Source organism: Choristoneura fumiferana, chromosome 21 (assembly GCF_025370935.1).
Source record: "Choristoneura fumiferana chromosome 21, NRCan_CFum_1, whole genome shotgun sequence".
NCBI lineage: Eukaryota > Metazoa > Arthropoda > Insecta > Lepidoptera > Tortricidae > Choristoneura > Choristoneura fumiferana.
The window spans coordinates 5,096,570-5,122,943 of record NC_133492.1 but is presented as its reverse complement, the minus strand read 5'-3'; the positions used below and the strand labels follow the sequence as shown (position 1 = coordinate 5,122,943).

At 36.5% G+C, this 26,374-nt stretch overlaps 1 protein-coding gene across 5 annotated transcripts in view; it reads left to right on the top strand.

The window, feature by feature from the left end:
- The first annotated feature begins 918 nt into the window (after positions 1-918).
- The window catches only part of LOC141439499 (OTU domain-containing protein 7B-like), a 38,027-nt gene continuing 12,571 nt past the window's right edge, over positions 919-26,374 (top strand). The window contains exons 1-3 of one of the 5 annotated variants that reach the window (XM_074103777.1): positions 919-1,100; positions 15,744-15,795; positions 24,424-24,555. In XM_074103777.1, coding sequence (XP_073959878.1) covers positions 15,753-15,795; positions 24,424-24,555 — 175 coding nt within the window. In that variant the 5' untranslated portion in view covers positions 919-1,100; positions 15,744-15,752. Of the gene's footprint in view, positions 1,101-2,096; positions 2,115-14,871; positions 14,876-15,743; positions 15,796-18,609; positions 18,724-19,200; positions 19,350-24,423; positions 24,556-26,374 lie in introns of those variants that run through there. The other 4 variants (XM_074103779.1, XM_074103778.1, XM_074103780.1 and 1 more) reach the window with 4 other exon arrangements.

Below are 26,374 nucleotides of genomic sequence, written 5' to 3'. Positions count from 1 at the left end.
TATTTGGATTTTCGCATTTAATTTAAAAAAATATATATCCGGGTTAAATGTACAGTTCCCGAGGGAACAGCGCGTGTTAACTGACTTTCACGCGGGCGAAACCGCGGACAAAAGCTAGTATTGTTATTAATAAATAATAAATGCTAAAGGCTGATAATGATGATGAAATAATAAAGTTGTGTCCTTCCTATAGCTGGGCATAGACGTCTCATTACCTCCACATGTTCATTTAGTTCATTATCCAGGTTATTTTGCCATCTTCACCTCAGCCTGCCTTTATATAATTAGTTAAAAAAAAAAACATTTAGGCCATGACAAAAACTTACAAATGTCAAAAGCTTACTACCGGTCAGGAAAAAATCTATTGAGAAAAATCTGATAAGAAAATCAAAAACTATTTCAAAAACATAGACCAGTGAATGCTCAATCAAAGCGTCTTTTGGTTTATTTATACGTTACATGTTCCACCATAACGGGTAATTCAGATGATGCTGGTAACATTTTTACCATAGACAATAATAGTGCTGTGGCGATAACAAGAGTACATAATATTTTTATCGATTAATTTAATATCATACGTGACGAGTTTTCCAATCGTATTTTTTCTTGTTTTTTGTTGATACTCAATTTGACATTGTAATTTATATATCATGACGTTTTTTCCACTAGTAATTATTTAGATGATTTTATATTCGTATTCACAATCACAACGGTAATTAAATCACATTTGATCATTAATGCATCCAGTTTATGAATTATTAGTTAAAGTTAAACTTCAAAAAATATTGTGTTGACAAAATTTCAGTCGCATTACACGTTGTGTACAATGTTGACATTTGTTGTCGATAAGTTTTGATACTGACATCACTATAGTATCCATCTCTTTCTGGCGTTACCTTTATCTTCGGTTTAGTCTATGGTTGGTTTTTTCACAAGTACCTTCTTCGCAGACTAGAAAGTGGTCTGTCGTCTATTTGTAAATATTGTAAAATTGTAAATAATCTGAGTTTCATGTTTTCAAAATATTAATTTACATATTTTAATATTCGTGAAAGTGTTGAATGGATGTGAAGGTGGAGGATTGTTAATTATTTGTTAACGTAAGTAATTTATTACGTACGTATTCAATAACACCTGTCGTTGTTTTTTTTCATTGCAGCGGCTATCCAAGTATTCATCCAATTGAATTGCATTCAATTGCAGAATAAAATTAGCAATTTCGTAATGAGTAGTTATTTCGAATTGCGTTCTGGAACGTTTCCGCTGATCTGCTTGCGCGAAATCCTCGTAACCTTGAGCCCACGAAGTTGAGGAGTGTCATCGTCTAAAATCGGTAATACGGGCTACATTCTTGTTCGAAATACAAAAATGGCATTATTAGGACGTTAGCATGCGTTTAAAAGTAATGGCTGTTTATAAAAAAATAAACTAGTCAACTATATTGGACTGTTACAACTGTACTGACTGTGTGTATTGGACTGTTTGTTTACTTCATTCCGTTATTTGTTTTTTTTTAGAAATACACAAATATTTTTTTCATAGCTGACTATTATTAGTTTGGGGCATTGATTGGCAATACATTGTTGTTGTGTGACTGCCATTTATAGGCAATCTAAGAAAAAAATAATAGGTAATCATGTTTAAACTTATTGCAAAGGTGTTGCCTTTTTTTGTATAGCCTGGTTGTTTTATTCTAAAACTCTCTTGTTTTTTTTATTCCATAATCTAGTCCAAGCTAAGGATATCCAAGTCCAAGTATTTTTTCTGACAGGTACCATTAGCAAAGTAGTGTATTAGTAATACTCTTTTGTTTTCTTTTACTTTTAATAGGGTTAATTACTGGGAGCATTAACCTCTGTCTAAGTGAATTAAGCAATCCTCTAATTCGTAACATGTAGTGGCACATTTACATTCTATTGTGTTCATTCTTAAACAAGTGACTGTCTCAACAAGTGCATTTAACAAGATTTAAATTTTGAAAATAGGCTTTGGAAATTGGTTTCACAACAATAAAAATAAACTTAAGCAATCTTTTCTGAAAGACCATCAATGTTAAAAATATATTCCAATTACACCTATGTTATCTTGACTGGAGGACTGTCAGAAACAAAAAGGTAAAATATTTAGGTTTTTGTGATTTTTAAGATGGACAAACAGAGTATTATGTAGATTTTTGTTTTGAGTTTTGTCTTTTATCTGAACATCACATAAAATATGTTAAGAGAATTGTGACCATCTGGTAACCCTATTCCCATTCCTGTCAAAGAACATACTAACAGTCTCATGTAACTACAATGAAATTTAATATGCAATGTATGTGTAAAAGATACTCTGTGGTTTTGTGCTCAATAATCATCCGAGTCCCAAGTTTACCACAGATCTAAATCACTACATCATATAAAACAAAGTTGTTTCCCGCTGTGTGTCCCTATGTATGTATCTTTAAAACTATGCAACGGATTTTGATGCGGTTTCTTTTAATAGATAGAGTGATTCAAGGGGAATGTTTATATGTATAATACATGCATAATATAGTAGAGAAACACTGATAATTTTAGAGGTTTCTAATGTGATGTCGTAAATAAACACCATTTTTGCGCTTACATTGCAAACGCTGGCTGCACTCTACGAGATAGATCAAAAACATGTTCTACAATATTAAAGAATCCATACTGATATTATAAATGCGAAAGTTTGTGTTTGTATGTTTGTCTGTCGATTTTTGGCATAGAGATAGTTCATGGGCCTGAGAGTGACATAGGCTACTTTTTATCCCGGAAAAATGCACAGTTCCCGAGAGAACAGTGCGCTATAACCGAATTCCACGCAGGCGAAGCCGCAGGCAGAAGATAGTCAAATATAATATGTCTGAAGTCATGGTAGCCTTTTGATTTGGTCTATAGCCTCTCAAGCAGAGGATTGTGGGCTCGAACCCAAGCTCTTACCTAAGGTTGGCAGATGCAGGCATTTCATTTCTAGGACAATTCGAGGGTTACAAATTGGGTTGGGTAGGTAAATACCAATACAACCAGGTGACCCGCATGCTCCTTTGCCTCCTCTTATATATAAAAAAAGGCTTTATTATTATTGTGTATAAAAAAAACAAGCAAAAAACCAAAATCATCAAATTGACAAAATCATTAGAATTGTTTTTTTAAAAAAGTGAGCCCAGATTTTGTCATTTGGCAAGTCTTTTGGAAGGGCTTCAAAAACAGTTCGCGGGCTTGTAAATTCTGAATACATGTTGTCAATGTTAACCGCAGCTTCAATTTTTAATATGGTAGGAAATTCTGCTCTCGTAACTTATTAAAAAAATTAAAAACCGGGCAAGTGCGAGTCGGCGCGCACCGAGTATTTATAGGTATGTAAGTAAACGGGAATCGTGTCTTCAAGATATTTCTCGCTTTTTCCAAGTGATTTAATACATCCAGTGTATGCAGAGCCCCACTCTTAAGCAAAATGTATGCAGTGTGGGGTCCGATTATATTGGTCATTGATATTTAGACGTAAAAAATCAAGAGACTAAGCAAACATTTTTCAAGATAGTGAGTTATATACATGTTTGGAAACAGTAAATATTTCTCTGTCGTTTGAGCTATGTCTCAAATTTTCACAAAAATGTTGCTTAGTCATTTTTTCTTCCTTTCTACCGTTGATAATATAAGTCAAGATAAACAAACATATGTTTGAAAGAACATTAAAAATTTCAGGACTGCAAGCTGGCTGTATTCCAAATTTATTGAGCTATTGAGTAAATCTTAATTATATTGATAGGTAGTAGTACTACGTATCTTTGATGCTATATGTGTGAATAGCTAATTTATATAGACTATCAAGTTTTAAAGGTGCTAGTTGTAAGTTAGTTTTTGTCTGTTTGGGGGGACCTTACTCTGACCTGGACTTTGATCAAAAATCTCATAAAAATAATATTGTTTTTGATTATTTTTTGGAGAAAAGATTGATTGAAATTTTATGACTACTATTTCATTGGTATATCTTATAGTTTCCCCATGATTCAAACACTGCAAGCACTTCAAACTAGAGCATAGGAAACCACAAATTAATCTTATCAATTTGTCATAACAACAAATTACCACAATCTTGGCAAATAGTGTGATATGATAAATAACAGCAATCAGTCAGATATTGTTCAGTTAGTGATGTCAGATGTGTCACATATTAATCTATATTAGTCATTGGACAAGTGCCGAGTAAATGTTACATAGGCTGTATCACACTATAATATAGTGACTATATTATTAAATATTATGCTATATTATTATTGTTACATAGGTTGGGGAGGCCTGTGTCCAGCAGTGGACATCCTACGCCTCATATCACATTCGAACCCAGCCGAGTATGAAAAGAATTACGACAATGGGCATTATGTACAGTACAATCCATGTCAAATTCAAATGTAATTAACCCACACTAATAGTGATAGTATCGACTGGGTTCAAAAGGGACAGGACGACGATGGGCTATATTAATTTGACCTTAATTTTAATCTAATTCCATGACTTTAGTCATTATCCAACTGACAGCCTAGTCATCATGCATGCGAAAGTAACTCTGTCTGTCTGTCTGTCTGTCTGTTACGCTTTCACGCCTAAACCGCTGAACCGATTTTGATGAAATTTGGTACAGAGATAGAATAGACCTTGGAAAAGAACATAGGCTACATTTTATCGCAAAAAAGAGGCTTTAAGGGGTTGAAATAGGGGATGAAAGTTTATATGGTGGAAGTTCTTCGCTGTCAAAGATAAAACTATGAAACTTGGCATTTAGGCACTTAATAAGAAAAAAGTCTATATTTGTTTGAGATTTTTTGAAAATTCGACCTGTGAGGGGATGAAATAGGGGATGAAAGTTTATGTGGAAAGTCGTCATTATCGAAGATAAATTGATGAATCTTTATTAAACTTGCCATTTCGGCACATGAAAAGAGATAAATAGATATTTGTTCGCACGTTTTTTAAAATTCTTCGTGTGAGGGGGTGAAATAGGGGTTGAAACTTTATATGGAAGATCATCATTGTCGAAGATAATTCGACGGTTCTTTATGAAATTTGGCATTTGGGCACGTGCTAAGAGATAAATACATATTTGTTCGCGCGTCTTTAAAACTCTTCCTGTGAGGGGGTGAAATAGGGGATGAAACTTTATATGGAAGATCATCATTGTCGAAGATAATTCGACGGTTCTTTATGAAATTTGGCATTTGGGCACGTGCTAAGAGATAAATACATATTTGTTCGCGCGTCTTTAAAACTCTTCCTGTGAGGGGTGAAATAGGGGATGAAACTTTATATGGAAGATCGTCATTGTCGAAGATAAATCGATGGTTCTTTATGAAACTTGGCATTAGACTACTTGGGTTATTATTTCGAGAGGTTCAATTGTGTTCAGACTCAAATTTTCAGTTATAAAATTAGAAATATATCGTTTATTGTTTTTAAGTTGCTTAGGATATTATCACTGAAACTTGTGGTAAATACATTTTATTCTATTTTATCTTTTTTTCCACAATAATTTAAATTTTCTGCACAAAAGTCAGTTACGTGGTCAGGTTCGGATTATCCCTGATTACTTTGTAGTATTGTAAAAATGACCAGTGCGACGCCAATTTTGTTAACTGGCGAGAGGTTCAAGAATTATTTTGCCCTGAATGTACGTGTGAAATGTATATATCTAAATATTAAAAGAAAACTTCGTCATTTAGAGGAGCATTTTGTTGTGTTGTTTCGTTGTAACATAATTTCGTTCTGGTTTACCGTAGACCTGCACGGGGGGAAGGTATTGAAAACTGTTATGGTTTGTGAGTTGAAGTTATTAATCTTACTTTAATTAAGTAATTTCTAGATAGTATTTAAAAGGTTACAAAAATGACAATTTGAAGTCGTCATTTTCGTGGTCAAGTTTTAATTTTTTTTTTATATAGATATCGATTGTCTATTTCTGTTGATACCTGATTAATTAAATAATGCTTATTCGTTTTCTCATTATGATCGGATTTTCATTCAAATAGTACAATTATAAGATTTTAAAAATAAACAAAATGTTCTTTTTCGTGGTCTCGATGCTCATTTTCGTTACCGTTAAAATTGGATTTTTGCTTTTTTTAACCAAAATAAACTTTATCGATCTCTTATAATATAAAGCATCTTATCGGTACATATCCTTATGTTCAAAATAAAACAGACCACATCAAAATGTGTGTTTTTATTTCTGTAACATTTATCTTACACCTCAAATAATTACCCACTTATAAGAAATAAATAGATATTTGTTCAAGCGTTTTTGAAAATTTTACCTGCGAGGGGATGTTAGCAGAGGAGATGATGCAATGTTAGTAGAGCCTTCTAAGCTCATAGGCAAAAAGTACGCGATGTGGGGTCATTTTAGATGGCGTATTCACATAGACAGTCAGACATGAAAAATTATGATTTTCAGATTTTTCTTATTAATTGTGCTATAAGAGCTACCTTTATGCAAAATTCCAAGTTTCTAGGACAGCCGGAAGTACCCTATAACTTTTTCTGTTAAGGCAATTGGTTTGGAAACACCTTTTTAATGACTGTAGCTTTTGATTGCCTTGACTTAGAGGTTTGATAGATGGACGGACGGATAGCAAAGTAATCCTATAAGAGTTCAATTTTTTTCCTTTTTAGGTACGGAACCCTAAAAAACATTTGCTCCAGCGCTTTTCGAATTTCAACCTATTTACTTGAAAATATGGGGATAAAAGTTCTTAAGGAATTCCAAACAAATTACTACATATAAGTATATTTATCGGAATTATGTGTAGCTATGCTTAGTAAAAATGCCGTCTTAATTATAATCCTACCCTCCTAACTTACAATAAAGGACGTAAGGTGTCAAGAGTTCACTATGAAGAATTAGTCCTTTTGTGTTGGCAGGGTAGAATACACGTCGTATTGCTAAATTGTAGCTTCCGCAAAATATTTATGTTTTACCAAAGAACATCGGGTGGATGGATGGATGGAAGAACAAAATATAGTTTATATTTATAGCAATGTATTAAAATAGGTTATTTTCGGTAAACCGTAGAAGTTTCTATGTACTATTATTGGCAGAATAGGTATCCTAAATAAATTAAATACTTCCCAAAATTACTATTCCACGCGGACGAAGTCGCGGGCAAAAACTAGTAATATGATAAAGGGGTAAACAAGTAGGTAAGCTACCTAGCTTCCCTCATGAAATGCAAACAATGCTACCAGAACATGTCAAAATAAATATGATGCAAAAAATATGAATAAAATGCATAATGGTAATTCAGCATACAATTCTTGGTATTTTGAGAATAGTTACATAACCATGCATTGTTTCCCTTGTGCTTGCACAATTCCTAATATCTACTTTCATTCTTAATGATTGATAAATCTACAGTAAATTAGCTGCTACCCCTGATTTCGTTTTCACAGACTTCGCTTATCGTTAAGACGCGGAAAATTCAATTTTTTCGAATGAAAAAGAGCTAGCAAACTTACCTTAAGCTTCTACCAAAGTACATATCTCCCAATCAAATTTCATTAAGATTGATGAAGGTTGTTGCATTAATTCAAGGAGTATTTATCGTGAAGACGTAACAGACGGACACGGAGTTACTTTCACATTATAAGATTAATATGGATAACAATTAAAAACCGAGGTGACCTAGTAGAAGGTCAAAAATTCAAACCCCGGCCGGGTTGCGCTGCGCCTACATTTTATGTACTCGTCCGTGCGTAATTTAATCAGAGATATTCCAAATACCCCAATTATTACTAAGTAGTAATATTATTTATTACGTTTACTCTGTCAAAACACAGACAGATATATAGAACCCTATACCTACTCGTACAGTTCGCAGGGTTCAATAAAACAATTACGGCATGCGACTTTCACTGCAGACATGTCGGGAATAGTGATTCGTTGGATTTCTTTCCAAGTTGCGATTGTTAAGTATCTATAGAAACAATACTCTCTTTTTTGGCATTCGTGTCAAAACGCAGCTGGCACCAATGGCTTGTTAGCACGGCAACCTCCAGCTTGAGGGGGGGATTAAATCATGTTCTCAAAGTTTGCTCCGTGGAGCCCCAAGGGACCGCAAACAGACAGATGATGATGTTGAACATCTGGTAGCATGGTGAACGGTTTTTTGCTCTGAGGATGAACGGTTGAGTTCGAAACAGGGTTCGAGGATATATATCAATGGATATATATCATGATATACCTATATCCGATATAATATCAAATGTTTTTTTATGATATCAATACAAAAATTGGTTTAAATTTTTTATATTATTAAGTAATTTTTGGCTAGTTTTTCGCCTTTGTTACTGTAATTCTACTTCCCAAATGTAGATGGCGTAGGAGTAGTTAAAAGATACTCCCTAATAGTAGGTTATATCCATTAATAGCATAACACTTCTGCCGGCGTTAATGGCGTCAGTCGTGTCAGAAAAATTTCGTTACGAAAGAGTAAGTTTTTGTTGTGTTTATTCTATTATTTTTTACAAAGAAAGTACCTAATTGATAAAGTGCAGAAACATTTTTTTTTAATTTATTTTACAAATAATAATACGGCTTTCATACAAAATGGATATATATCAAACTTTTGATATATATCATAAATGTCCGATATTTTGATATTTATAATAAATATCGGATTTTTTCGAACCCTGATAGATAGTTGGATTTATATGACTGTGTTCTTGTGGAGGTGGAAAAGCTGCATGAACACATTTGTGGTATATACGTAGCTATCGTAAGGTCACGGGTGAGCAATGGAATTGTTTATTATAATTCATTGATACATCAATATAGTATTATTTATTATCGACTTATTAAATCATTGGCCCCCTGGATAGCATGCCATGCCTCATCACATCATTGAGGGCTCCTGAACAGGCAACGTGTTAACCGTACTATTTTACTGTATTGTAGTAGGTATTATAATTAAAAATACTAGAGTTAGTGACTGGGCATGTTATTATTATGTCTGGCTCTGTGAGAGGTCGACGAACCCGTGGCGCAGACATTCAGTAGACATAATCACATAACTCCAGCCCGACTTATACAAATATTAACTTTTGTTGACACTTTTGTATAATTCAACCAAATACCTAGTCGTGTGACGGTGGGAATAATAGTGATACGAGCGGTGTACAAGAGGTTAAACACGCGCGGCTACGGTCAAACGGGATACCTAATGTTCATTTTTGACCTTTATTATGGCGTTAGGTACTGGTGTGGTGTAGGTAAAGCCTGCATGACATTTGGCGAAGCTAGCGAAATACCTATAATTAATTTTCAAGAGAGCTTAGCTTTTAGTATAACTAAGGCCCAAATAATTTTATCGAACGCGTTCGCGTTTGTGTCATATGAATTAGTATGTAGTTTAAAACTTTTTTGATCCCACGGGAACCATACATACATTATTTCGGGATAAAAAGTAGCCTATATAATAATCCAGGGTGGTATTATATTACCTGTGCGCCAAATTTCATGCAAATTCGTTCAGTAGTTTTTGCGTGAAAGAGTATCAAACATCCAAACATACATTCATCCATACAAACTTTCGCGTTTATAATATTAGTATGATTTATTATTGGTAAATGGCAGCGTTTCTTCCGCCGCGTATCTTCGGCTATAGAACTCAGGTTCGAAACGAGGCTCGCTCGTGTATCGCCTAAATTTGCAAACCTGTCGGAAGAGCACACGAGTGGAAAAATAGTCCTACCTCAAAACTGTAACTAAATAGGAGAATATGATAAATAACAGTTTTATCTTTTAAAAAATCTTAAGTAGATAAACATTCAAAAGTTTTTTTTGAAGCATTTTTACTTTTATATTTTAAAAGTAAGTAAGTCGTATCGTAAGTCCATCAGATCTGGACTTGTGTGGGTGAGTAAATCTGCCCACACTGTTCTCTACGATTTAAACATACCTAAGTAATCGCAATCCATAAGAGTGTTCGGTGCTTTAGCCAGCCTTATTAAGACATGCGCACGCGTCCAGCGCTCTTAACAAGATCAATTCGACCTTCGCAAATTCTGACCAACCTTGCTTGAAATTCCTTCCTACTCGACTCGAAAAATCGCGTCGCTTGCGTTCAATTTTTGTACAACTCTATCTGAAATCCGAATTGTTGTGGATTAAATTTTGGATAAAAAAAACATAGTCGAATTGAGAACCTCCTCCTTTTTTGAAGTTGGTTGAAAAAGCTTCTTTCCAGGTGGCTTTCTACCCCCCGAAAATAAGTATTTTTTCTATTTAACATTTATGTTATTTGTATCTACATTTTTTGTAACAATTTTAATTGATTAACAGTTAATTATAGTAGACATATTTTCTTCGGCATATAGACTACAATTAGCTTTAATGAGCTCCCGATATTTTTCCACGATATTTTTCTTTTTTTGATCATGTTGCGTTTATTCTGTATGTAGGCCGCAAGGGGCTGTTTAAATTACAAGTATATTTTTATACAACCAACGCTTTCGGTAAGACGAGACGATAAGACCATCATTGGTTGCCAAGAACAGTCACTGCAAGAAACTTACTTAGAACAAAACATTACATTCTCTTAACTATTGAAGCTAGCAAAACAAAGTAAACTTGAAAATTACATGAGTTAAACATCTAAAATATTCAGGGACGTCCCACAGTCACATTTTAACGTGTAAAAGTCACGATTTTTTTTTTCTATATATCACATCACATTTCAAAGTACCTTCGGCAAATAACGTCATATGCCTTTAATTGGAATCAGTTATCGGTGTTAGTAAATTAAGTAACCCGTATAAGTAACATTTATCGTCATTGGGAAACAGTATTTGTAAGTCTTCATTGTGTTAACCACGCGAATCTAACTTAGCACTAACTTACTAATCTTTAGCAGACTAGTGCGAAATGTTTACGTAACAAGCTAGGTATAACACTTATTATGGTTATTATCAGCTTAGTACTATGTTTAGTTCGTCCCATTGTTTGTGAAGTAAATTGTTTAAAAACACACAAATTAAACTGTTCAAGTCATGATTATAATAAAACCATTTATTTCGGTCAACATGGCCCAAACAATAAATTACGTACTAAATCAATAAAACACAAATTTAAAAACTAATTAGGTGACAAAACGTCGTGACCCCGATGAGTCACCGGCCCTGACGCGCATTTATCTGCGGCATGGTGCCCCGGTACTGCCGGAACACGCAGTGCCGTAGCTAGGTAACCCTTGGTTAAAAAATAAACCAGGGCCCCAACTAAACTAATTAAAATCGTCGTGTTCCGAATTCGACGTACTCCAGATCTCTGAGCTTGGGGGTCCCGGGGCACTACCCCGTCTAGCCCTCTGGTAGCTACGCCATTGAGAACACGTCATTCGGCCAGAAGGCACTCGCGATGGTCTTCATCAGCAGCCACGGCAAGTGGACCACAAACATACACACGAGTCAGGCCTACGAAGTGAATTCGAACTTCGTCTGTTGCCGTCCCGCTGACGCTTGTTATTCTATACGAGAGTGAGAGGGACGGTACGATACGAACTTTGATTTTCGAATTTCGTAGTAGACCCTCAGGAACGGTCCGACTAGAGCGAGCGTCGCGCTTGACGCAGTGCGGGGCCGCCACCGTCGTAACTGCACTCACCTTTGAAAAATAACTTCTTAAAAGATCGAAACTAGTCGGACCGTTCCCGACTTATGTTTGTTTGTTTAAACATTTAAAGCTTTAATAATAATTATTTGCTAAAAGGACTACCTGCCTTTCGAATCATCTATGTATATTATTATCTTACTAATCCTACTTTTATGCCTAATACGAAAGTCTGTGAGTATGCGTGGGGATGTGTGGCTGCGAGAGTATTCCTTAACTTAAGCAACGTAAATAAAGACCACGATGTAATTTAGGGAAATACAGTAAAACTCCATGAGTTTCAACGCTGGCTTAGAGGTGAGAAGTCGCGAGTAAAGGCTATTATTATAAACATGCTTTCACATTTAGGGGTTAAGTTTCACCATCCATTGATTAGCGTTAACCGACGGTTAAATGTGATGCCGTCTCCGTCTATTCGAACAAATAGAGACGTCATCACACCTAACCGCCAGTTAACACTAATCAATGGATGGTGAAACTGCCCCTAGCACAGATACCTTATAATCTGGCTTAAGACACGATACTTTTATCCCCGAAAATTGCATAGATATATAGTTCTCGCGGGATAGTGATAAGTAAAAAAAATCGTTACGGACGAAGTCGCGGACAATAAACAGCTAATATTAATATAAAAAACCCAAATCAACCCATTAGTTCAATCATTGTGTAGTAAATTGTTTATCTACCTATATCTTGAGAAATTCCCATCAATGAGCTACTCAAAAAAGATAAGATCTGAAGTATAAGTATACTTCACTGGAGTTAGTAACATTAAGACGTTATGATAACAAGAGTATGTCATCAACATAATATCACAACGATCACCCGTAATTTTTATAATGTGACAATTATTCAAACGCCGCATATTTAATTAAGCCTCCGAATGGATGAAGTCTGCTATGGCTATGACTCAATACTCATAGTAGGTATGCCTTATCACGTAGTAGAATGCGACATTGGGACATTTAGATAAACAAGTTACTCATCTGAATACCTGATGAAAGGAAACAAGCGGTTTATTAATGGGTTATCGGATATATTTTCTTGGAGGCCTTGTGAAAAAATATGATAAGGGAGAATTGATCGATTACCCAGGAATTAAAGTTGCGCAACTTGTGTTTATTTGCTTTGGACGATGATCAAATAATGCAGAAAAAAATCCTCTATGTATTTTTGAAGTTATTAAGTACAGCCAATTTTTTTTAGATAGCTTTACTGGATTTGCTTGTGACTCCATCCGCAAAGAATTCGTTTATCACTATTCTACGAGAACTACACAATTTACCGGGATAATAACTACCTTCAGTTCCTCAAACAATCTTTATATCAAAATATCATCTACGGTACGACAGTGATGGGCGGGGTGGAAGGGATTTACCGATTTAATCCGGCCCGTCGGCCGATATTCCTGCAGGGCTACTACGAAACTCGAAACTAGAAGTTCGTGTCGTGCGGTCCCTCTGACACTTACACTACTTAATACGAGAGCGAGAGGGACCGCACGACACGAACTTCAAGTTTCGAGTTTCGTAGTAGCCCTGCTGCGGAATGAATAGTATGGATTGGATTATTATTTGTGAGCTTCCAAGCAGCGAAGGCCATGGCAATTTCCGTTTATTCCCTAAAGAGAGATGTTACAATACAATTAACGTTCAATAAATAAATATCACTTTTGCATTGTTACTGGGTAACAAAATTAGCCCAACAACAGGCTTATTTAACGCCCACTGACGACACTTGATCTCAAGTCCGCGTAAAAAGGAAAATCTCAAACAACACAGGAAGTAAAGTTTCGCCTCTGCAACCCACACCTAATTAACAACAAACAAAGGGAAAATTACTTTGTGTAAGGAGCCATTAATAGCCCCGGTACTATTCGCCATGTTTGGCACAATTTTGAATTTATACCGTGTAAAATACCACCAAAATTCGGTGTCATCCGTCTGTATTCGATGGCTTGTATGGATCACATACTGTAATACAAGCTACGCACGTACTGATACGCCAATTTTGGCACAATTTTGAACCGTGTAAAATACTACCAAAATTTGGTGCCATCCGTCTGTATTTGAGAGTAGTAATACAAGCTATGCACCTCTTTTTTTTAGCAAGTAAGGCCCTAAAAATGTTAGGGTCTATCTTTATTCTAATAATGCATCTATGTTTAGTCGTATACTACTATGTACCTATTATATTATATGGTTAAGTTTTAGTTGAGTTGATTTGCGAATGTTGAAGGTTTAACTCATTTAGATAAAACTAATAAATTATCCCAAAATTGCTAACTTTGGTCCGACCGAAGGAAAGACAACTTATCTCGACGTGTCATTATAAAAGTTTTCAAAGGCACTCTGAATCACAATCTTTCTTCACTCCTTTCTGATATCTTTCGTATACGCTTTTATTGGAATCCTAAATGTTAACATGCACCTGAGCTTTTAAAAAAACATCTAAGAAAAAGGTAATCATTTAATACACTTTTTCCTTCATATCCATTTCTAAAGACAAACCCCCTTATTCATAAACGACAATCAAACCTATTTTAGTTAAAATGCCGCTAAAATTCGTTTGTCCTTATCTGTCACTTCGACATTTGTATTTGTTAGAAAGGGACAAAGCATTTGTTAGTTAACATAGGCTTGTTAAGTTTTATGAATAAGGGGGAAAGACTGTAGACGTCATGATTGCGATATGTTCCGCTTTATCTACCCACTACAATAGAAATGAACAGTTCAAAAATGTTACAATTATTTATCATCAGAATCATATTGATATCACACATCGAACGGTTATCTATTTACGTCAGTGACGTGGTCTGACGATTCTCAAGGTGCGAAATATCTCCTCGACAAACACATATAGGAATCTTTAGTGTACACACAAACCACTTATGCCTGGAGTTGTTCACTAGCCTAACTTTGCACTACCTACATTTTTTCTGCCAATTTTCGTGGGAGACAAGGTATGCTTGCACGGTATAATACATATAACAATAACTCAAATGCAATACGCCTACACAGCCAAACATTGCCCATGACGTGGTAATTTTTAACAACGGGATACGTTTCCGTATCTTGTTATTTTTATAGATTTCCCGTTCGCAATTATTTTCCATTTCTACTGAGACTAGACACCAGAACTATTTTATATGGCTCGGGCTCGACCTCCAGGTCGAGTGGAACATCATCCTCATTCCGTGACATTTGTTAACCAACATACTATCTTAAGCGAGCCGTGACATTTCTGTGTGTTTGACAAAATTAAACAAAATCAAAAGTTTGTCTTGCAAATAGGCCGCAGGCTCTTTGTCTTTTTTCCGAGTACATTAGGGTTTTCGGAAAAACAATCACTGCCAAGAAGAAAGCATCACCACAAACTCGGCCATCGGCCAAATATATGTCTTTCATTCCCCGTCATATTATTTGGCGATACCATCTCCCGTCATAGATACTTTAGAGCACACAATCAGACAAGTCGCATATATGCGTTGTCCCAGTCCAAATTTAAATATCTTAATTAGATACGTATTCGTAAGTGGGCAGAGGTGTCGTAAACACGAATCACCAATATAGTAAGAGCCCTGTTTGCCATTTACGTCGATGGAATACCAGCTTATGACGCGTGTCAGACTTGAATGGTCGTTGGCGGAGTGAGTTGCATTCTATTTCAATGCGGTGTAGGATGCTTTTATTACTCATTAACATTAGTGATATATTATGCATTAAAATTTAGACATTTAATTGTTTTTATAGTTAGTCCGTCAGCTAGAAAATAATTGGGCACATAATTATTCCTTTTGCCAATCAAACAAAAAAGATGACGTTTGAAAATTGGACCCGTAACGTCACTTCCTAGTAAAAAGTGTACCTAGGCGTGTACCTGGAGCTTGAATGGACTATATTTTAATCATTTTTATCAAGAAAATGTTGAATATGGTTTAAACTTAATTGGCGTTTTAATTGCATTTTTAGTTATGTTTTAGTTAGTTTAGTTCTCTAAAATAACTACGTTACGATTCAAGACGTCAACCAACGCCTGGTTCAATAATTGATATCTATTGAATTATTTTCTTGTTACAGGTTCTCGTAATGGTTATGGAAGCTGATCCTATTGCTGAAAAGCATACAGATGGTAAATATCATTTTTAACTTCTTTAAAATCTGACTCAAAACAATGCATGTTACTACTTTTTAGAAGAAAGTTAGTTTTTGTTCAAAATTAAGCCTATTGTTACGTAATCATTATTATAACACCAAGTTTGTTTAATCCGACAACAGGAATTGGGTAAAATTTGATTTGCAACCACACGCGACTTGCTGACAAATGTCGTACCCTCCTTAATTACCAGTCTACCTAATTGCCATAGATAGCACTATCTACTATACTACCCTAATTGCCATAGATAGCACTATCTACTATAATCTACCCTAATTACTAAATACCACAGCCCTGTCAGCCCTATATTCTATAATCTACCGTAATTCTCAATTGCCCTAGCCCTAATTTTCAGTCTACCCTAATGACCATACCAGCCCAAATACCATGGCTCTACATATTTACCACACTACCCTAATTACTAAATGTCCTAACTAAAATTTCTTCCTTGTGGTAATACTTCTCACTGTTGCTATGTGACGTTATACTGTTACCGGGTCACAGACAGGTTCGTCATCGCGAAATTAGATGCAAACCTATTTACCCACCCAAATCTCGCCCACGGAGTGTCGTTGCCCCAAATCTAAGACATGTGATGCTGGGCTATAAATACCGGCCGTGTCTGCTTTATTTCATATGCGGATCAAGTCACAAGAATTTATAGTTTTCTAATAAGCTGGAAAACGTCCACGCCTCCATAGAACCCTAATGAACAATAGCTTCCCATCTGCATCCATCGGTTTCCCTTTAGTACGAGTATTTATTTTTATTTTAGGAATTCCGAAATGTCTGAGAGGGAGAAAGACATTTATTTACACAATAACAAAAAAAATACTATAAATAATATCTAAAAACACAAAAATAATAATATAATAATAATAGTAAAAATGTTTATTTTTAAAACAATTTCTGTAGTAGTTAGTAACATTTTCGCCTTATAAACTAATGTTAAATACTCGTATTGTGCGAGAATTAATGTTTTTATTTTAACGTAGACATTTAATTTTTTAATGCTTTTTATGAGGGTATTTTTACAAAGTATATTAACAAGATAAATAATAGTCTACTTGACTCGTTAGATGTTATCAGCGTATAATGACCGCTCATTATTTCAATAAAAAACTAACAGTAAGTATTGAGTATGTTAACCAAAATAATACAACCCAATTAAGAACCTAACAGACTACACAAAGTAAGCGTCCTCTGCCCTCCGTACTAGTTAAAAATATCTATTTATCATACAGTATGTAAGGTACCCAATTCTAGCCAAGACGCTAAAACTTTATGAAAGTTGAGTTCATTTGCAGCATGGTGCATGGTGGATTATGCATGACACAAAGACGTAAGCTCTGTCTTTCACATGTACCCGAGTGGACAAACTCCCACAGGTCAATGAAAGTCGGTACTGTGTTTGGCCTTTTTTATTGAACTATTTTACTCCTACTACAATTCTCCTCTCTGTCTTTCTCATGCATACAAAAATTAATATCAAATAAATACATCCTAAAGCAACCTAATGTTAGCATGTTTTAAATGAGTACAGCACCATCTACCGAGACAATAAAAAACTAAATTACTTTAAACATAAGTACGCATTAGACACCGAGGACTCCTCGGGTAACAAGCATCACTCTCATAACTTGTAGCCGTTTTGACCGTACGTAATCTACGAAGACAAATCCGACCCCGCCCGACACCGAGACCTAGACTCGACTCAAGTTAGATATGAATCCTTTGATCTATTAACAAATCTAATATCCCGTTACGCATGTCAATGTCTACCCAGTAACCTAATTATTTGTCGCAAATCTGTTTTAGTTTAGAATAGTCATAGTTACAACGAATATACTAGTGGTTCTGTAGCTGTAGACCTTGCGAGTCAGCGCCGGCCCTAATAAAATTATGATGGCACCTTTTGAGGGGCACCGAAGCGGTATTGACAATCTCGCTCTACCTTGATCAAGGGCTATCCTGCGCTATCGCCAGTCTATCTTACGTTTTCAACCCTCATTATCAAGATAGCGAGCCGTTACCTAGTAACTACTATAAAGTACACACACACACACACACACACACACACACACAAACATCACGCCTGTATTTCCAAATGGGGTAGGGAGAGCACACGAAACGTTACCGATTCGGAGCCACTTTTAGCAATTTTAGGTTTTAAGTTTGACAAAGACGGTACAACAGTGACAGGTTGCTAGCCTGTCGCCTACGGTATACCTTAACCTATATCCTCAGTCGCCTCTTACGACATCCACGGAAGAAATAGAGAGGTGTCGTTCTAACCCGACACCACACGGGTTTAGTGTACTATAAAGTACAAGCTTTGCTTGATTTTGTACTAAGTCAAAAGCTTTGTGAACCAATGATTAAAATGCATTTATTACTAACTGTTGCCCGCCCTCGTTTCTTTTTTTATTTTGCTTCACACAAACGACCTGACAATAACGAACACAAAAAAAAAGAATTATCCAATTTGGTGCCGTCATTCGGAAGTTATGCATTTCGGTGATTCATTTTTATTTATATACATAAGTAGATAGATAAAAGAAGATTTAACTCTCAGTACCCAGCTGGTAATTCGTCCTTAGAACTCTACTGGAATAGTCATCACAATGCCACTTCCTAAAACACGTCAAGTCCCTGTGTCCTTTTTCCTTAAGATGGCGATGGCACGTCTCATCCAGTTATACGCACCACCCTACGTCACGATGACGACACGACGGCCAATCTTTTCAGACGCGTTTCAGCGTTTTTTCAGTCTTTAGTAAACAACTCGAGAGTGTTGTTGTGTTTAACAATAATATAGACTGGGACTTACTACTGTGGACATAGAATTCAATCCCTATAAGTGAAACTGTTTTGGTGAAATTATTGTTTATTTGTAAACAAACGGTAAGCTTGTACTATTGTATTTGGGTGATTTTTTTCTGTAGCTCGTAGATCAGTTAAGACCAAAAATTTGCACACCTTAACGGGCGAATATTCAGCGTTTTGGCAGCGTTTTTTTTTGTCACTGGTGTCTTCGCAGGTGTTATTAAAAGAGGTAATGCCCAGGGTTGTTTTTTTTTATTAAAATTGAAGACAATACCTATGCTGAATTTAGCGTGATTAAAATTCTTGTGACTTGTCTTTCCGTTGTGTTATATACCTAAACGTGGGACGCTAATGACGTTTGACCGCTCGGTCAAAACGCTCGAACATTTGCCCTAATGCAGATAGTTACAATTACCTGAATTAGTTAATTAAGTTTTTTCATTGTGACACGAAAATTATCCATGCAAATGTATGATTAATATTGGTGTCACAGTGGAAAAAAATAATAGTAATTCTACCTATACCTCAGTCTTTAGTAAACAAGTCGAGAGTGTTGTTGTGTCAAACGTGATAATGTTTAACAATAATATAGACTTATACTTAGTATTGTGGACATAGGATTTCTTTAAGGGATATAGTTATAGTATTCGATCCCTATAAGTGAAACTGTTTTGGTGAAATTGTTGTTTATTTGTAAACAAAAGGTAAGCTTGTACTACTTCGTCTTCGTCTACTTGTGTTTGGGTGATTTTTTCTGTAGCTCGTAGATAAGTTAAGACCAAAAATTTGCACACCTTAACGCAGATAGATAAAAAATACCTTAACTACTATTATTTTTTTCCATTGTGACACAAAAATTATCCATACAAATGTATGATTATTTCTCTTGTCAAAATGGAAAGAAATAATAATAATTCTAACTATTATACCTAGTGCCATCCACGAAGACGCGAGATTTTGTAAAAATTAGACATTAATGAAATTGTATTATGAACCACGGCACGCGTCATCATGAAGGAACATTCAACAGGTCAATTGAAGATTTGTCCAAGACACTAGTAGCCTAACTACAAAAAAAAAGTTTAAGATAATCAAAAATGAACATAATTTAGAGTCTAAATTTTAGACAGTGTAAAACAGTGTTAAGTTCTTAATTTATGTGTGATATTAATTACATACTTATAATATAAGTTAGAATCAAGAGTTTTTTTTTATTAGGCTGCTCGATCAGAATCGAGCTTTTGCAGCGCCAGTCCTCCACTGATTTATATATTAGGGATAGGTCGATGGACAGTTCCGACTGCATTATACATATATTTCGTTATTAAAGTCGTGTTTTTTGCGCATAGGTATGGAATGTGTTGTACTGTTGTAGGAATTTCCATTAAAATTAATTAACATTACAGCTGTTTGAGGGCTTAATGACTCATAATTAGTATATAGTAGGTACCTTTTTATTGACCTTGGCGCACTTTAGTTACGATATGTAGTTCAAACTCCACTAAGTAGTTAAATGTTTATTGTTTTAGTATGTTAGTTGGAAAAGGAAAGTAATCATACAGACAAAGAAACTGATTCGTGTACCAACGAGGAATCTTTTTGCAACAAGTTTCGCTTTCATTTCTTTGGCAGACGTATGGAATGTTAACATGACATTTGCAACGAAAAGGTTCCTTAACGGAAAATAACCAAAAATAACACGTATTGTGTAGCAAATAGCGCCATTAACAGGCTTGAGGTATGGTAACCGCAATTCAATACACTACACCTCACTCACTACGGCAGTTTTCGGATGGGTTGGTTGCGGGACTTGCGGGCGACGTGGTACAGTTGGTAGTTACTAATCGCTATAGTACAACCAAGAGATGAGGGTTCGAATCTCGTGGGGCGCAACAGAATAACATTCTCGTTTTAAAAAATCTTCGATTTAGTCGAGCAAATGAGCAGATTCGAAAATTAAATGAAATTTTTTGTATGGTTTAGCCATTGGAGTTGAAAAAGTAAAATATAATTGTAGCAGAGGTAGGTAGTATATGTATGTAGAGGACGTTGTTAAAATTTGTGTCGAGACCTTTTGAGGTTAATTAGAGTTTGTATAGGCAGGTAACAATTTGTTGTTCTTTTGTTTCTGTCGTTACAATGAATGAATAATCGTCACCTTTTATTCAGTAGGATACGCAAATTTGCTAGTGGGTTGTGTTATGAAGAGTAAAGGTGACGCTCGAATAGACAGACTGAAAATTGCAATTACAGACTGAAACAAAGTGCACAGGGATAACGATACCAAATGTTGTGCTAAGTCACCACCTCATGATCAGTCATCTTCATCAGTCGGCAGACGTCTGCCGTTTAATTCAATGGTGTGTTTGATATTCCCAATCCTCACTGGAGCCGTGTGGAAACTTCAGCTCAAACGCTCGTTCTGGGAGGAGGCCTGTGCTTAAAATTGGGATGTAACCTTAGTAACATAACGTTTTAATTGCCCGTGACGTAAAGGGTTATAAAGTAACGCACCAATTTCAAAATACCCATATTACCAGAGCACTTTAAAAATCCCAGGACGTTTATAAAAAAATATTCTTAACGCCCCAGGTCACCCCTAAATCAGGTCATGTCCTGGTAAACAGGACGGTTAGCGACCCTAATGCGGCTAGTCTTCGGAAATGCAGGTGGTAGGACCTTGTGCAAGGTCCGCCCGGATTGCTACCACCATCTTGCTCGCTAATCCTGCCGTGAAGCAGTATTGCTTGCACTGTTGTGTTTCGGCGTGGAGAGTAAGACAGCAGGTGAAATTACTGGCACTTGAGGTATCCCATCTTAGGCCTCTAGGTTGGCAACGCATCTGCAATACCCCTGGTTTTGTACCAGAGGTGGTGATATCTTACCATCAGGAGACCCACTTGCTCGTTTGCCATCCAGTCGAATAAAAAAAAATTAGTTACTTATCATCTCTCTAATATTTCCTTCGGATAATTTTACTCGTTTAATTTAAGTCTACAAAATATTTTGCCTATACAATCTTTGCTCGGTTGGATAACACAAAAGGCCGTAATTTAATACGCTCGGCGGCCATTTATTGTCAATCCGGCGATGCGCTTCACTAGGCCTATTGTGTTCATACATACTACAAACCTATAAACACATATATTTCCTTTGATTTAAATAATTCTAAAGGCGGGAAACACGCACACATGTAAGGTTAAGGAGCGATCCAGTATTTGTGATTGAAGCCCGTTAGTACAAAAAGTAGTATATTCACATCTTGCATGAATGGGAAGTGTTGTGAAGTTAGTCCCTTCCGTATACCGTATAAAGCTTTATGTCTATAGTAACAGTAAGAAAAAACTAGCTTTTGGGGCCGTGTGGAGTCACGCAAACATGCTTCTACCGCGTAGTGCTTCCAAATAAATGGTATAATTAGTTTTCATATAATACAGAAGTGTGCCAACCAAGTTCTCGAAACAAAAGGGCGGCACATTGACACTTTCGAACCGTGACTTTGAAGTCTATTTGACCTACATTGTATTTAGAACAATTATTAATACAACAAGGAATCAGTCGCAAATATGCATTTTAATTTAGGTAGGTACTTAGTATTTATGGGGCAGGGACGTGTAGAATATTGCCGATTGGTACGGTTATTATTGTACCTAGAAAATTCGGCTTTGATTGCATGCCTTAATAATTTCGCCCCTCATTTATTTCTTCCAATGTGAGACTGGGCAGAGCGCTATCTATTGCCAAATACAAATTCTAGACTTCAACACCGCGGTGTAGAAAGCAAAAGGGAAACCACATAAAGGTTCACTACCTCGACCCACGACCACTCGGCCAAGAGTGTAGTCACTTAGAAGAATCATTTCTTATGCAGTACCTATATGATTTTATCTGTGCATATTAGGTTGTACATTTCGGGACACGAATACAATATAACCAAACCATACTCGATTCCCCATATTTCCGTTTCGCTCTGCCTCTACGGAAGCAGACCCTAAAATCTGTCAGTAAGGACATCATTGTCGTCATAACAGAAGGCAAACTAAAACAGACTCCTTGACTAATGCCAAGTCATTGTTCGCGACACAGTTCGTCAGGCCGTAGGGATTGTTTAACAGCGTTTGCGTCACTTATTGTTTTATATTTCACCGTTTAGTGTACGTGGACATTCGTAAATTTTAAATCGCATAAGTGGGTAAAGGCAAATGGCTGCGTTATTCCTCTCTCGACGATTTCACTCGCTCCAGCACATCTGAAATGAACTGACTTATCTAAACTGCCTTCTCAGCATTCGACAGACATAAAATATGAATATGAAAAATATTAGGAATACCTACAATGTAGAGGACTGCTGGGAATACGAATACGACACAATGGCTGGAGACCTCACTGTCAACGCCTTAAGTATTTATTTCTTTGCATAGTAAACAGGTATATCAGATGCACATTTCTCTACATATCAAAACAACCCTATTTCTCACTTTAGTTAATTCAAATAAATTAACTTGTAGAATTATAGTCGAAGGAAGCTATAAAAAATCTGCCAAAGTTGAGGCAACAGCTAGTTCCTTATAATTTTGAACTGTTTTAATCACTTTTCGTTTGTCACACGCATGAAACAGTCTCGATCGAATCTTTTTCGATCCATGATGTAATCATCAACAAATATCCAGTGTTTACTTTACAAATTGAAGTAACAGACTGCCAGACGACACGCTAAATTAGATACGTAATCTCTCCAAAAAGATACAGTCACAGCAAAATAAAGCTATCTCGAATTGAAATAGAACGTGAATCACTGATATGAAATAAAAACATTTCGATTAAAAATAACTAGGTTTATAAATAATAAGAGAGTAGTCATATCAGAAGCGCCGGACGCGAGATCAGAACATTCTCTATTATTACGTGCACCAATAAGTCGTGGTAGCCTATGGCCTCTTAGCAAAAGGCGGTGTCTTCGAACCCAAGCTCGCATCTCTGTTTTCGGAACTAATGTGTGAAATTAAATTTAAAATTTACCACGACCTATGAAGGATACATTCGATAAAGAAATGCCGTGTGTGTGTGATGTTTCCAATCCGCAGGGTTCGCGTGAGAACTGCGGCTCAAGCCCTCATTCTGAGTGGAGGCCTGTGTCCTGCATTTAGACTCACCGATCAGTGGCGTGCTGTGCGTGCTTGTTACAGCTAACAACTCGATTCCTGCCGGGTTGTCTAAATGACGTAACGTCAATAATTACAAGTATCACAAACGCTGCTCTGCAGCTGCTGCTCTACGACGGCAACCCAACTCACGCTTCTCTCACGCGCGTCTTTCCACGTCTTCTACGCGTAAAAAAATACGCCGCGTGCATAGGCCTTATCATTAGGTATATCAACAGTAGGACGTCCACTGTTGGACATGGGCTTCCCCCAAATACCTTCAGTTGCCTCGGTTGGAAGGGGCCTACATCCACCGTGAACCCACGGCTTTAACCAGGTCATCCCTCCATCTCGTCGGTGGACGTATTACGCTGCGTTTGCCGTTTCGCGCTCTCCATTCGAGAACATTTCGATCCCAACGGTCATCTTTTCTACGTGCTGTATAGCCTGTTCATTGTCACTTCAACTAACTAATTCGCTAGATGTACAACGCGTTTTTAGCCAACGTTACGCCTCATAAACTATAAGGCATCGTTACGAATTGCCGATACACTCGAAAGTCAGACTTGAAGCAAAGTAAAAGTAAATTCGAAGGGTGACATTGACAAAGGTGACAAAGACCTTGACTTTGTTGCAGAAAGAGTCCTGGGTCAAACGCTGAGGCCGCGTGCGGGCGGCGACGTCATCCCCGAGCGATCGGTCAGCTCGCTCGACCTCACCATGCCGTACTCCGCTCCCTCCAACCTGGTGCTCACTCCAGCACCGGAATGTAAGTATTTTAAGCATTTTCATCTTAACCTCCCCCCTAAACTTCCGATGGAAGCGGAGATGAAAAGAGGGCAGCGCTAGGAGACAGTCAAAACACAGCATGCCAAAAGAAGCAGGCACAAGGGTCGTCCCACCCAAAAGGTGACACAGCCACACCAGTGGTCTAAAAAGATTTCCAATACACCCTTCCATCGGAGAGCAAAATAAAGGCAATCCTTAGTTTCAAGTTCATTTTTAATACGAGATTTTTTTGCAGACTGCTTTTTGTTGACTATTACTTTCACTACCTTTATTATCCAACCTGCATATTACAGTATTTATACCAAATTTCAAGTAGAAGTGGATAACTTGCAGGATTTGAAGCAAATAATAATATTATATTAGCACATAGACGAGGTGGAGTTTAATAAAAGCTTGTAAAAACTCAAAGGGACGAGATCGAGACGGTGATCCTCTGCTTCAGAGGCCGTGGGTGAAACCAATTTGGCAGTGACATTATCAAATTACAATTGTAGTCACAATCCCGCGGTTATGCCCATCATAATTAACATTAACATTCGAATCCTTATGATCCTAAAATGGCACAACCTGATGCAGTGACTCACAACAATCTAATCAAAAAGCTATTGAAGCTTTTGCTGCTAAACGCGCGACTAGGGGTTTGGCATTAACCTTAGTCTCATTTTCAATGTGTAGTATTGCGGATTGATGGAGTTCTTTGACCTTACGCAGTTTAAAAGGCACCGCATTGAATACAATAGAGTGAAAGAGCCAAGTTTTTAAAATTCGGATGATTTGCGGCGGCATTCTTTATACTTCATTTTAAAGTTGATGTAATGTGTGCTTTGCTTTGAAAATAATTGCCGATTAATGTAGAAAAGTGTGCCTTAATTCCTTTTTTCATAGACATTAAAACTGTGGTTAGAATAAGTTGAGTCTAAATCGGTTCGCAGCCAAATGCGGACAGTTTTAGGTGTTTGTAAAATGATTTAGGTACTCGCACTTTGCCGCCGTTAGAGTCGACGAATTTTGGCATATTTACACTTTATTTGAACTCCCGCAGTTTGGACGCCAGCCAAACAGTCTGACAAACATATTTAATTTTAGGTTTTTCTGCAAACTTAGCATGTTTTATGCCTCCGTGAATAAACAAGGTTGCGAAAAACCTTGTCGGGTCTGAAAGTTATAAACTTGAGTAATAAAAACATCATTTGATTTTTTGTAAAAAAAAAACTTCTTTAATAAAAGCTTCTTTAGTAATAGTACTTGTTATTCATAACTAATTTATTTCGGGACTTAATCACGGCTAGTATACATTATTTATTGTTTCAAAATACACGAGGTGACTGTCAGTCAACTCTGGCAATGTGGTCGAAACGTCGAGGTAGATAGTCGTGATTAAGTCCTAATTTAAATATTAGTTACGAGTGAGAATCGCGAAATTTTAAAACATGGGCTTATTTTTGACTGTAGATTTCACAACTTTTTAGAACTTTTCACTTTTAAAGTATTTTTTTCTGTCTATGTGTCATTATACTTTTATTCCACGACCGTAAATCAGTGCCTCATTTAATCCCAACTACATACCACATTTCAAGTCTGTCGGTTCACCAGAAGCGGCAGTTTGTCTTGCCAGATCTGACCTTAACAAACATCAACATTGCAAGTGAAACAACAGCTTGTAAAAATACTAGTCCACCCAATAAATATTCAATGAGAACACAACAGTTTCCTGAAAGCGACACAAAGAATAAGAGAAGTAGTTGGCTTTATTACTTAAGTCTCTTGGTACTCGTATATAAAGATTACATACATTTAAT